General features: G+C 35.5%; 1 protein-coding gene and 2 long non-coding RNA genes across 3 annotated transcripts; all 3 read right to left on the bottom strand.

The window, feature by feature from the left end:
* Positions 1-1,391: 1,391 nt before the first annotated feature.
* On the bottom strand, positions 1,392-10,309 carry LOC113765314. The gene is made up of 5 exons (XR_003467710.1): positions 9,295-10,309; positions 9,082-9,147; positions 2,231-2,344; positions 1,980-2,044; positions 1,392-1,863 (listed from the first exon to the last, which is right to left on the bottom strand). It is a non-coding gene; the product is annotated as an uncharacterized LOC113765314 (long non-coding RNA).
* LOC113765316 lies at positions 3,348-8,120 on the bottom strand. Its single transcript, XR_003467712.1, has 8 exons — positions 7,943-8,120; positions 7,726-7,792; positions 6,135-6,324; positions 5,903-6,043; positions 4,764-4,876; positions 4,535-4,665; positions 3,893-4,048; positions 3,348-3,733 (listed from the first exon to the last, which is right to left on the bottom strand). It is a non-coding gene; the product is annotated as an uncharacterized LOC113765316 (long non-coding RNA).
* An 81-nt stretch (positions 10,310-10,390) lies between the features above and the next one.
* On the bottom strand, positions 10,391-12,782 carry LOC113766559 (putative disease resistance protein RGA3). Its single transcript, XM_027310737.1, has 2 exons — positions 10,511-12,782; positions 10,391-10,404 (listed from the first exon to the last, which is right to left on the bottom strand). The coding sequence occupies exons 1-2, from the start codon at positions 12,780-12,782 to the stop codon at positions 10,391-10,393; spliced, it is 2,286 nt and encodes a 761-aa protein (XP_027166538.1).
* Between the last annotated feature and the right edge of the window lie 848 nt (positions 12,783-13,630).

Below are 13,630 nucleotides of genomic sequence, written 5' to 3'. Positions count from 1 at the left end.
AATTCATCCGGAACATTTCTTTTGTTTGATTCTCATACACAAATAGTCAAAAAATTGATAAACTGATTTTAGTTATACTCATCATTTAAGTGACTCATTTATTTCTCGTATTAGGTCAATTTTTCTCATGTAATGTCTTATACATTTTAATTGTTTGCCATGCTTTGTAATAGAATAAACCTAAAAGAGAATAATAATAATTGGAAAAAAATGAAGAACACAACTATCATCTTAAATTGTGGTGCATTAACCCAAATTGATCACAAAAAAGAAGAGAACAAAAAGTAAATATTCTTTATTTCCATTTTTGTAAAAAAAATGAAAATTTATTGAAACAATTACCAAATATTGCATGTGTCCTAATAAAGCATGTAAAATGGTACATACCAAAAAAAAAAAATGTATGTAAAACGATGCCAATAGCTTTTTATCTTAGAAAAAAATGCATAAAATTTTTTGATTTGTTTTTGACTTATTATACATTTTACTTTGCAGGAAAAAATTTGATTGTCTCTTGATTGCATATTCCAAATTGGAAATGGAAGAAATTCACTTCTTGATGGGCTAATAGTAGTCAGTTAAATATGGAAATGTTAATTGAATTAACTTTAATTAGGCTCCGTTTGATAACACTGAATCTGAATTCTGAATTCTGAATACTGAAATAATTAATTTGCTGAATTTTAAGCACTGAAAAGAGATATATGAATGTCTGAATCCTAATGCTGAATCTATTTATACTGTTTGATAAATATTCATAACTTAATGCTTAATAAGCTAAATTGAACAATTTTGCCCTTCTATCTTTTAATCCAAAAAGGAAATAGAACTTATGATTTAATTAGCTTAAAATTGTTAGGTATAAAAAAGACAATATTTATTTTTAAATCAAATTAATATAAAAGAAGAAATATATTATGCAAAACATTAAAAGAAACATTACAATCCAATAATTCATATAACATATAAATTCGACCTAAAAAATTTAGAAATGATTGTTTGAATAGAGAATATCAGATTGTTTTGTTTAGCCGGAGTAGCGTTTTGAAGAGAAGGTGAATTTGGATTTGGTAAGCCTAGCCACCGGTTGTGTAAGTAAAATGATTGTATGTACTTTGATTAAAATATGAAATGGAAAAGTTTTGTTCTGATTAAAATATAAAGCTTGCAAACATAGCTAGCAAGGTTTTGATTGTAGTAAATGATAGATTAAGATACAGAAACCTATCAGCTTGCAGGCGAACACATCATCAAGAGTACTAGTCTCCAAAAACAATGTTGGTAGATGTTCTGTGTTCACATTTCTAATCGTACATTTCTTTCCTCTAATATAACAAATTTTGCAAATTCTTTTGGCACCAGATTTTCCAAAACTCAAATACATTGTGTAATGTTCTAATACTCAATTCACTTTCACGTATAGCAACAAGGGTCTGTCAAGCAAAATGCCAAAAGATTGTATAGCATCATGAGACTGAATATACAGAACTGAAGATAGCATATTATAGAATACACAGAATTGACTAAATCATTAACACACTCAGTGTAGACTTCAGTTTTCTTAGAATTTAAGCAGATTGTGACAACTTAGCATCCAATTAGAATATGATCAAAGTAGAAAATCTCATAGCTCTTGCATCACTCACTGTTGGGGCAGCTCCCCTTGTGACATCATCTTCCCTATAAATCAAAAGATACGCATCCTATATCCACTCAAGCCTTCTGGTGGATTGGTGGAAGGATTACCACTCAAGCTTTTTGCATTTGCCAACTTAGAACCCTTCAACAGACGAAAGCTTCTCAATTCGACTAGGTTATGTTTCTTTAAAAGGGCTGACAAGCCTCATTTGCAGCAGTTGTCATCTAAATGGAAACAAATTTGGTATCTGTTAGGTTAAGTGCAATAGTAAATACACTCCAGAAAAGTGGAAATAATAGACCTAGGAAGTAGATGCATGATTATGGGAGCAAGAACATACCACAACTTAAAAATCCGACCAGTGGCTTTCCCATGTATTGCTCATCCATAGCTCTGTTATTTAACCTTGAAAACCATGGGTGGAAGATTCAAAATTTCAGACAAGTTTAAAATAAATGGCAATTTAAGAAGATCTTACTAATTCTATTGTTTATGAAAATTCACGAAGCCATAAAGAAATCAGCAGTATTGACAAAAGTCAAACAAATTTTCTAAAACCAGAGAATTTTCATCACAAAGGGAAGTGTGTACCTCATGCATGAGAATCCCCGCAGCTAGCCAGAATGATCTGTCGTTGTCAGCCTCATATATTCTTCCACAATTTATCAATCTGAGAGTAGACTCTCAAGCTAGACTCAAAACCGCCTACAACCACGGGAAGAAATGGCATCAGATCAGAAGCTATATAGTAAGCATACACCACTGTAGAAAGCATTACACTCATGCTGAATTGTAATTTAACGTTCTCTATATGGAATTAAAGTGCAAGAATCTTCCTCTTGGGAGAGAGCCCAGATAAATCCCTCCAACAAAGGAAGTTTTCTGCTTACTTTTTCTAGTGCAACTGTGAAGGAGGTTTTGAACTAGGCTAGTTAAGACCTCAATCTTGGGAGGTCTTGAACTAGGCCAGATATAGAAGAGGTTCCTCAATATGTGCAATGACTCTGCTGTTCACAGAGTGTTCTTTGAGCCAAAAAGTAGCTACCATCAGGCACCAACAAAGTTAGAAAAATTAGTAACATTCAATTCTTAGAAGATTACAACATATATGAGCGCTTACTTTTTAAAGGAATGAAGTGTAGATTTAGATCTTGAGTAGTTAATACTAACATCAATATAAGAGGATAAGTAGCTGGCTAAATTATTCTAATTCATTAAACTTGACTTTTGTTCCTTGGAACCCAGCATCTCAATGTTTTTGGTTGCGCCAAATTTGTTATGAATAGATTAACATCAGGTTACTAAGGTCAGAAACCCTTTTGCACCCACAATATAGCCAAATTCAAACTTCATCTAAGTGATCAAGCTATTTAAACAACGTATCAGGACTCTAGATTTTGTTCAAGACAACCTGTTTCAATAGAAATAGTCCTCTTAGATTTGAGAAACAAAATCAAAAGTCCACAAAAACATAAATATCAAGAAACAGGTAAAAAACAAAATGATAAGGCTGATAGAGGATTGCAGCAGCATTTATGGTACCAAAACCCTTCCCAAAATTTCTAAGCAATTTCAATTTCGAAAACCAGAGAGTTCATTTTGTAAGAATTCATTAGATAACAGAAAAAACTGAATTTGCAAGATACCTCAAAAAATAAAGTCAATAAATTTACTTGATATTTAAGTCATGCCTTAAAGCAGTTTCTTGATATTTCTTCCCAATGGAGCTCTTAGTGAAGATAATGGAAGTCTACTATTATTTATTTCATAGGTTATGCTAATGAAGTTACATATCATCCTTGTAGCTGGTTCTTGAAGTTTACTTGTTTATCTATAGTAAGCTAACAAAATACTTTGAGGTGTTCATTTCTTTTTGGTTGTATTTATCTGTTTGTTCATTGATTTCTAATTCAGTGTGTTCAAAAGTACCATAAAGGTGTTTGACTTGCCTATTCATTCTTAACTAAGTACTTGAAGATTTTTGCCTATTCATCGGTTCCACTTCAAGGCATGGACAGTCTTTTCCACCAGGAGATTGCCGTCCAATGACGCGTACTCCCAATAACGCGAGCCTTCCTCTCAAAAATTTACTTCCTGATTCAATGATATCCATCAGAATTCCATATAAAATTTTAACCGTCTCACCGTCCATTAACCTAATTCATCTTAAAGACTCAAAATGATATACATCTCATGACAGGCTAGAGAATTTTATGCAACATTAAGATGAACCAATAAAAGGAGAGTATTAACCTGGTGTCTTTGCCATCAACCATTCTATAACCTTGAATTAAAGGACTGCCCCATCACTAGATTGCAAGAATAGCTTGTGTTCTTAGTTACTCATACACAGGAAAACTTCCTTAGCATGTCTATAGGCAATTCATCTGATCTCTGGCACTCAAATAACTGTGCGACAACACAGAGTTGCATTAGAGAATTAAAGAATGAATGTAATCTACTAGTAACATTGTTAAACGGATCCACAATCCACTAGGGCATAAGAACTAACTCAACAACTAAGAGATCCTGAAAATATTCCGATTTGCTAACTACAGATGAATAAGTAATTTCAAGAACCACATACAAAAATGAATATATGCAACTTCATCCTTCGGTTACCACATACCAAGTGAACCAAAAAATAGCAGTTGCCCATTGTTTCGACAAGTAGCTCTTTTTAGAAGATAAATCAAGTTCAAGGCAACGCTTGACCGACTATTCAACCGTCAGACAAGCTTCACTATTTCTTAAAATTTCAGCCACTAATAACTAAAAAAGTTGCTATTTACTGCTTCAAGGCAACACAATTTAAAGGTCGGTTCTTTAAATTGTCTTTGCAATTGGATAAACTTTTCCCGAATAAAAAATTTTTCAGCATAAAGAGGAGTGTACCTCATCTTTGTTGCAGCAGCAGAGCTCTAAGCCTCCCTCAAGAAGATATATTCCACCCTCTTCTTTTTATACTGTACCATGAATCTTTTCCAATACTTAACTGTAAACCCTCAAACTAGATTTGTCATTGCCTACAACATAAGAAAAGATGCCACTAGATCAAAAGTTGCCCACCAATTGAATATAGAAAAGGAGAAAGCATTATAGTCATTCTGAATTGTAACTAAACCTTCTCCATATACAGAACGAGAAAGAATCTTCCTTTTGGAGAGCTTTGATGGATCTATTTGAAGTTAGAATGCCACTGCCAAGGAAATAGCTCCTCAAAGATGATAAGACAACCTGTTTCAACAGGAACAGTCCTTACATTCTTGAAATATCAAATCAGAGTCCATAACCACAAACACAAGGAATCACCAATAAAAAAGGAAAAGGATATGAACATTAGAGGATGGCGGTCGCATTCAGATACCAAATTCTTCCCAAAATGTTTAATTTCAAAATCCACAAAATTAATTTTGTAAGAATTCACTAAATAATTGAAAACACTAAATTTGAAAGAGACTACAAAAACTAATCTGGACAAATCATGTTTCTTGATAATTAAATAGCATTTTCTTGACATTTCTTCCCGCATAGCTACTTAATGGAGATAATGCACATATATTTCACCGGTTATTTGGGTAGTGATTAAATGTAATGAAGTTACATACCATCCTTATAGCTGATTTTCACAATTGACTTTTTATTAGTAGTTAGCAAACTAGAATACTTTGAGGTGGTTCATTTTCTTCTTATTTATTTATTAATCTCTTTATTTGTTTTTCTAATTTCAGCATGTTTACAAAAGGAATTTGAATTTTTGCAGGGGAATAATAACTAGCCAAGTATTTTTCATAACAAGTTCCCTTGACAAAACAAGGATACTCTCTTTCACCAAGAGGTTGCAATCCACATGAATTGTACTGCCAATGAGGTTGATCCACAGGAAATGGCATATCATTACACCTAACAGCTCTATTTGGAAGATATATCAACCAACTACTTCAAGGCACTACTTGACCATTCAATCAACTGAAGAGCAACACTATTTATTGATATTTCTTGACATTTAAGGTACTAATAACTGGAAAAGTTGCTATTTACACTTTCATTCGTGTCAAAAAATGAGGGATCTGTTGCCCAAGAGGAATACAAAAAGTAGTGCCTTTAGGTGGAGGGATCCGAAGACAGGTTTTCAAAATAAGTATTCCTTATGCTGTGGATATGACTATGTAGAATTTCATATCATTACTCCCTTTAATTGTCTTTGAAGTCGGATAAAATTTTTCTGAATCATAAATTGTTCATCAGGAAGAGGAGTGTTACCTCATGCAGCCAGCCCAAGTAATCTTCGTTGCAGCATGTCTAAGCCTCAAGAAAATCTATTATACCCTCAGCCTTCTATACTATTCCACGTGTTTTTATGGATGGTTCATTGTAGATTCCAAAACTAAAACTTGGTATTGCCTACAACATAAGAAAAGATACCATTAGATCAAAGATGAAGAACAATTGAATATAGCAAAAGAAAAAGCATTATAGGAATGATGAATAGTACCTACACCATCTCCATATAAAGGCTAAAGAGTTTCTTGTGGGAATGCCCTGATGGATCTAATCTGAAGCTAGAAAGCCCTCACCAAGCAAACAACCCCTTATTTTTGCAAGTCCAAGAATGTGTAGGTAACTTGTTTGCATCACCATAAAACAGTAAACCATGATAGCTGAAAACTTTTGTTCCAATATACCTGTTACCATATAAAGAAAAGATCATAAATTGAAAATAATTAAAAATAAAAGCAGACACACAATATAAGATGATTATCAAATACTTTGCTAGACAACACAAAATAGTGACCACCATCTTCCCAAGCAGTGAAAGATAGATTTTAGCATTTGTTCCTATAGTAGAAATAGCAAAAGAAACAAAAGCTCCAACAATTAACTGGTCAATGGCCTTGAGCTAAGTTCAGAACAAATTAAAGGCCTTAGTGTGTTATACTAATCACTTGAAATATTGGCTTTTTTAAGTTCATTACTTGAAAGGCTAACAATCTCTTGGTACTACTACAATTTTTTCCAATAAAGTGAATAGGATCAAAAGCATGTTCACAATCATGCTAAGTTCAGAATCTCAGTGTAAACATGATGATTTAAGCTTACTTTATGAAGTGCATTGTTTGGCAGGGAAAAAAATTCAGCATTTTGAGGAAAAAGCTCTTAGTTTCAACTAATATGTGGAATTCCTCAACTGAATGGAATACTTTGCATCACTGATCAATGCTTGAAATATTATCACTTTGCTCATAGAACTACAAATCTTTTGCTAAAAAGACACGCTCAAGTATATATAATTGTATGACTGACCGAGCTACTCCAACGTCATTCTCATGTAAAACATTCTTAAAGCTTAAATATTATCACTGTGCTAGTTGGCTATTTTTGTTGTCAGTCATTACAATCTAACAAACACATTGCTCATGTCAAAATTTCAAACCACAAACTAGATATGGCATACTCTTGGCTGAATACAAAAATGCTCAAACAAATGAGAAACTCAAAATCTTTTAATTTTGAGTAATGCTATTATGTCTCTCAGTCTAGTAATTTGTTTGACCAAAAGGCAAAACTATGCTAGTCTGAAACTTTCACTACTGAATACAAGTCTAGACCTGAATCAACCAACCAACTAACTAATCGACAATGAAATGAAAAAAAAAACAGATAGAGATAAAAGATCAATATATAGCGTATGTACTAAGTGCTCAAGTAAAGTAGAAAGAAAATAAGATGGAAAAATTTGATCGAAAATAAGTGGTGGATATGCTGAAAAAACTAGCCTACTTCACAGCACTAAATTGGGAAAGTGTATGCTACCCACTAACAACTACAAAATTTTGAAATTTATAATTGGAAAGAATGTGCAGATAGTTGCCTTTCTCACCATATAACACAAATTTTGATAGCAGAAAAATTTATGTGGATAACCACGTCAGATGAAACAATTTTTTTTTGAGACCAAATTGCAATAAATTTTCTCGTTACTGAAGTTCAAACAAATACCAGAGGAAGTAAAAAAGGATAGTGGATCACAAATGAGTATCATGAAAGTAGAAAAAAGCACACAAACACATAAACAGAGAGGTTACCTGAAAAGCAGAAATTAAGAGGACCAAGGAAAGATACGTTTGGAGCAGTTATTCAGCAGAAGTTAGGCTGCACAATTAAAGATTCAATTAAAAAACATTATCAATAAATTACCACTGTCAATACTAAGAAAAGATTTTATGGGGAAAGAAATATAGATGGATAGAAGAAACAAAAATTAATCGAAAAAAACTGCGTAGTAGTAAGATAGAGGAATACCTAGTAGCTTTAATTGGGGAAACTGACATTATTCATGAACTTCAAATGGGAATTAGCCTCTGATTTGCTGCTCATCAATGTCAATGTGGGGAATGTGGGAGATCTTCGACCACTCAGAATTGGGGTCGGTGGTGCTGCTACTGCTGATCTCTGGTTTACATCTTTCCTCTAGAAGGGGACATCTATCAATCCACTAGAATGTATGCTTACATGAGTCGCCAAGCTTGTCCACAGTCATTTTCACGTAAAACATTTTTAAAACTTCAAAGTAATAGTGGTGTTAGTTGGCTACTTCAATTGTCAATCCTTACAATCTCACATGCACATTGCTCATGTTGAAATTTCAAACTGGATATATGCAAGGATGAATAAGTAAATGCCAAAATAAAAGAGTAACCATGAAGATTGACTCTAAGGAGTTAATAGCAGGCTTAAGGAGTTAATGGCAGGCTGAAGTAGCTTCTGTAGTTAAATATTTTTGACATAGAGGATCACTCATACAAAATTTACCATTTATAGAATTTCAAAAGACACCAACGCAATCTAGGAATTTGTTTGAGCTAAAAGCAAGACTTAAACTAGTCTGAAACCTTCACCACTGCATATAGACCAAATTTGAATTAACAATTCACTGAAATAATCGACGATGCAAATGTAAAAAACAAATGGAGATAAAGGATTGATATGGCATACTAAATGCATAAGCAAAGTAGAAAGAAAAATAAGATGATCAAATTTGATCAAACATACTTTGGTGGATGCTGAAAAGTTAGCATTATTCATAGCAATGAATTTGCAAACTTTATGTTGCACACTATAAACTGCAAAATTTCGAAATTATTAGCTGTAAGAATGACCTGTAGTTACTATTTTCAAACATAAGCTATGATAGCTGAGAAAGGTTTTGGATAACCATAGCTAATACAACGATTATGTTTTCCGACCATATTGCAATAAATTTCAGAAATGGCCTCACAAAATTTCTCTCATTAACAAAGTTCCAAATAATGTTAATCCTTTAACATGTTGAAAGACACAAATATTGGAGGAAGTAAAACATGGTAGTAGATCACAAAGGAATATCTGGAAAGTGCTAATTCAGGGACAAAAGATCACACAAACATAAATGAAAAGATTACCTAGAAAGCAAAAGCGCACAGGACGAAGGAAAAATAGTTCGCATCAATTATTGAGTAGAAGTTAGGCTGCACAAATGAGATTTGATTAACAAATATTATCAATACATTTCCGCTGTAAATACAAAGAAAAGATTTTAAGGGAAAAGAAATATAGATAGATAGAAGAAGCAAAATTAATTGAAAAAACTGTGAAGTAGTAAGACAGAGGAATACCTAGTAGCTTTAATTGGGAAAACTGACGTTATTTATGAGCTTCAAATGGGGATTAGCCTCTGATTTGCTGCTCATCAATTACAATTTGGGGAATGCCGGAGATCTTCGACCACTCAGAATTGGATTCGGTGGTGCTGCTACTGCTGCTCTCTGGTTTACATCTTTCCTTTAGAAGGGGACACCGCCAATCTCCAGGTATCTTAGTCTGGTGAGGCTTCTCATAGATTGGTGAGAGGGTAAATTCTCTAGCTTTTTACAATCCAAGAGACAAAGTTGTTCAAGTGACGAAAGCTTCCCAAACCAATCGGGCAATGATTTCACTCCAAAACCTTCTAAAAAAAGAGTTGTTAGGGCAGAGAGGCCCTGAAGTTGCTCGGGCAGAGATTCCCAATGAGACCATCCACGCAGAATTAATTTTGAAAGGGAGGGGAAGTAGGGGTGCGGTGGTGGGAGAGCATCAAAGAGGTATAGGAAGGAATGCAACTCTGTGGTTTCTGAGAATGGTCCAATCGATAAGGTTCTCAAGCTTGTAAGAGAACAAAGCTTCCCCTTGGGCAAGTCCGTTATTTTGGGACAATATGATATGTCTAGGGTAAGAGAGAGAAGGTGTTCGGGTTAAATCAATTGGAAAGGAGATCAGATCGGGGCAGCAGTCTACTTTCAATTTCTCGAGAGGTAGAAGAGGAGGAGGAGAAGTAGCGGAGAGGGAGGGCGAGGAAGTGGAATCCCACTCTGACTCAGATAGCTGGGGGATGGACAAGTGGGTCAACCTATCGCAATAGGAAATTTCTAATTCCTCGCAAGGCAGTGAGGTACTTGTCTCCCTTGGGGATTGAAATCGACTTGAGTGAATTGCAAAATCGAACATGTAATTTCTCAAGGGACTCAAGACCAACCAAACGTTGAGTAGCACTATTGTCAATACAAGTGTGTGGTTGGCTCAACTCAAGCACTGTTTGGGAATTTGGACCTTCTAAAGTTTGAGGAACATCAGACGGAAAATCCAAGAAATGGGTCAAATCAAGATTGTTTAACCGGAGATATGCAAGATTTGGATTGTTTTGAAATAACACATTTGGTAGCTCGGTGAACCCAGTCACATACAAAAGGCTAAGAACAGTGAGAGTGCTAACTCCGCTGCTGCGAATATATTTCATTACTGCTGACCCATTCTTAGTCGACTGGATGTGCAATTTCTTGAGACTTGGAAAATGACTTGGAAAAGTTGCTAGTTTGGGGCAATCTTCAATCTCTATCGTCTCAAGGACAGGAAATACCATCAATTCTCTATCATCAACTTCTGCTTCCGTCCATTCAGTCAAATTGAGCGTGTCCCTTAGACTGAAATGTTCAAGTGCTGGAAACAAATTTAGGGGACTTTGACTGCCGCTTCCACTATGTATGGTTGATTCTCCATAAAAAGAAGGTCCTATGCTTGTTATGCCATCAAGACTTTCCAAGTGAAGAGATCTGAGGGAGGACATGTGCCCAAGAGTTGGTAACTCTTTGCAGTTTGTGCAATTTCGCACCTCAAAGTGCCTCAAATTCACCAAATTCGTGAAATTTTCTGGAAACTTTGTCAATGATTTGCAACCTTCAACTCTTAATGTCTGCAAATGATAAAGTCGACAAAGAGAGTCTGGCATTATTTTGATTGAAGGTCTGGATAAATCAAGGTACCGCAAATGAGTTAGCTTCCCAATTGATTTAGGAAGCTCCTCGACACTTGATGACCTTAAGCTCAAAACTCGCAACATAAAAAATGATATCTCTCTATCATTAAGTGATCTGTCTTCCAACAAAAATAATGTTGTAATACACTTGAACCTTTCAGAGGGAGGAAATGGCATTTCTTTTTCACTTCTCTCTAGTGCAAGATACTGGATGGGAAACGTCCCCTGGTCATCACTTCCAGACTCTGTCAACCTCAAAGTTTTAGAACTGGAAATGGATTGCACCATATCATGCACAAGATCATGGATTTTGCAATTCACAACATTCCCATGCTCATCCTCCTCTGCATCTTGAAACAAGTTACTATCCAACAAAATGGTAAAGTACATGTTGCCAACTTCCTCCATACACATATTATTGTTTCTTGGATTTGAATAAAGAAATCCTTCTGCCGCCCAAAGTTGGATCAGTTGATTCCTTTCCATTTCAAAATCCTTGGGAAAAATTGAACAATACGCAAGACATTTTTTAAGAGATGGATATGGCAGATGATCAAAGCTCAACTTCAAAATTTCATCAATGCCATTATTTTCACCTCTTTGAAGCCCACTCTCTAATTTCTGCCATTCACCTATTTCCTTGTTGCGCAGCATGCCCCCGAGAACGCTTGCAGCTAATGGTAAGCCTCGGCATTTTTCTGCAATCTTCAAACCTATATCTTCTTGCGGTCTAGTTGGCACTTTCCTAGCACCCAATGCATTTTCTTTGAGAATGAGCCAACAATGATCATCTGATAATTGTTCCAAGGAATAATCTTGAGGAGAAGAAATTCTCGTGATGGTTGCCACTTCTCGCTCACGAGTGGTCACAAGAATCCAGCTCCCCATGGCTGGGCTAGTACCCCTCAAAGACTCAAGAAAGTCATTCCATAGTACGGAATCCTTACTCCAAACATCGTCCAAGACCAGTAGATACCTTTTACCATCCAATGAGCCCTTAAGCCGCTTGACTTTGGCGTCCTTACCCTCAACTCCGGTCATTGGTGCTTCCAATGATTCTAGCATCAACCTAAAAAGCCTATTGGCATTGAAATCATCCGACACGCATACCCACATGCTCTTCTCAAAATGTTCTTTAATCTTTGGATCATTAAAAACATTTCGAGCCAATGTAGTCTTCCCGATCCCGCCCATCCCTACTATAGGGAGAACGGAGATAGTGTCATTATTATTTGGGGCAGTCAACATTTTTACTATTGCTGAGACATCATTTTCTCTTCCAACGAAACCCGTATCAACAGCAACAGAGTCACTCTCTCTGTTCTTTATAAATCCTCCTACATTGGGAGGAGGAAGAACACGAGGCGCATCTGTAGCTCCAGTCTGTGGCTGGAGGCCAAAGTTCCTTGCTTCTTCATTGATTCTTTTCAAATCCATATTGATTTTCTGAATCTTGCAGGCCATTTTGCAACGAAATGCAATGGGATTGGAGAGTGAGAAGAAGAAGCATACCTTCCTCTTCATTTGGTTTTGAATCTCAACTTTGCGCCGGATCATCTCATAGTTGATGTCATCCAACAGATTACCAGCATCGAAAGCCACACGTTCAAGCTTCTCCAGCCAAAGCTTCACGAATTGTTGAGTCACCTGTCTTTCCTCTGCATCATGAAGGAGAGCCTGGATCAGAGTCAACGTATCCCTCAGTTTCTCCAAGTCTTTCTTGAATGCAACAAACCGGCCAATTTGTTCAGAAGCCAAATGTATTGCCTTCTCCACTAGAACTTCTACAACGGGACCAAGTAGTGCATCCGCCATCAGGTCAGGTCGATATCTGGGAGAAAGAGAGCATTTGATAGTTTTGAGAGTGTGGAATGGAACCGGGCAATTTGCAAGTTTGAAGGTGACAACGAGTTGAATGTAGCAGTCGGTGAAACCAAAAGTCTACGAGTGGTTGGTGGTGGTTTTTAATCTTTTTTATTTATTCGTACTTTCAGCTTTTGAGTCTAGAGATTTACCTTTTTCGACTTTTTTAACATCTTGAAATCCTTGGCACCTCCAAAACAGTTAATTAAGAAAGAAATAAGCTAGTTCAGTAGTTGAAGAAATTCAGTGCCATTGCACAATTAAAGTATTGAATCGTTTTTGTGTGATTTTTGTCAATTGTGGTTGTAAATCTAGAGGAGGGCATCGGAAATTGGAGGGTTAATCCTGATTTGAAATCTAAATTGATTGGTTTTGTGGGGAGTTGTAATTGTTATTTTTATGATTATTATGCTTTGATATGGATGCCTTCAAAATTGTTTTGAAGGGATTATTTGGGCACGCCTAAGCTGTAATCATGAATAAAGCGGAAAGAAAGTACTCAACAAATTGCATGTTGACTCCAAAACTTTAGTTTCTTTTAATTTCACCATTTTTATAAACGAAAATTACTATTTAATTTGCTTGGATAGACATTATTTCCCAAATTTTATTTTCTTGCATCATTAACACATTTTTTAACCACCTTTTTGTCTCACATACATCACTACTGTATTTTTTTTCAAAAATATTATCCCAAATAATCTACTATCCAAACGCACTGATTGTTTCTTATCATACAACCATTTTTAGGTACCTACAACTGTGTTGGCATGTCTTCCATTCTATTGTCAAAACCAGAT

Source organism: Coffea eugenioides, chromosome 3 (assembly GCF_003713205.1).
Source record: "Coffea eugenioides isolate CCC68of chromosome 3, Ceug_1.0, whole genome shotgun sequence".
In the NCBI taxonomy this organism is placed as follows: Eukaryota; Viridiplantae; Streptophyta; class Magnoliopsida; order Gentianales; family Rubiaceae; genus Coffea; species Coffea eugenioides.
The sequence above is the reverse complement of the archived record's forward strand: the minus strand, read 5'-3'. Positions and strand labels throughout refer to the sequence as shown.

What these genes read in the sequence shown, in the direction of transcription:
- LOC113766559 (XM_027310737.1), bottom strand. Translation starts at nt 12,782, where the DNA reads ATGGCGGATGCACTACTTGGTCCCGTTGTAGAAGTTCTAGTGGAGAAG.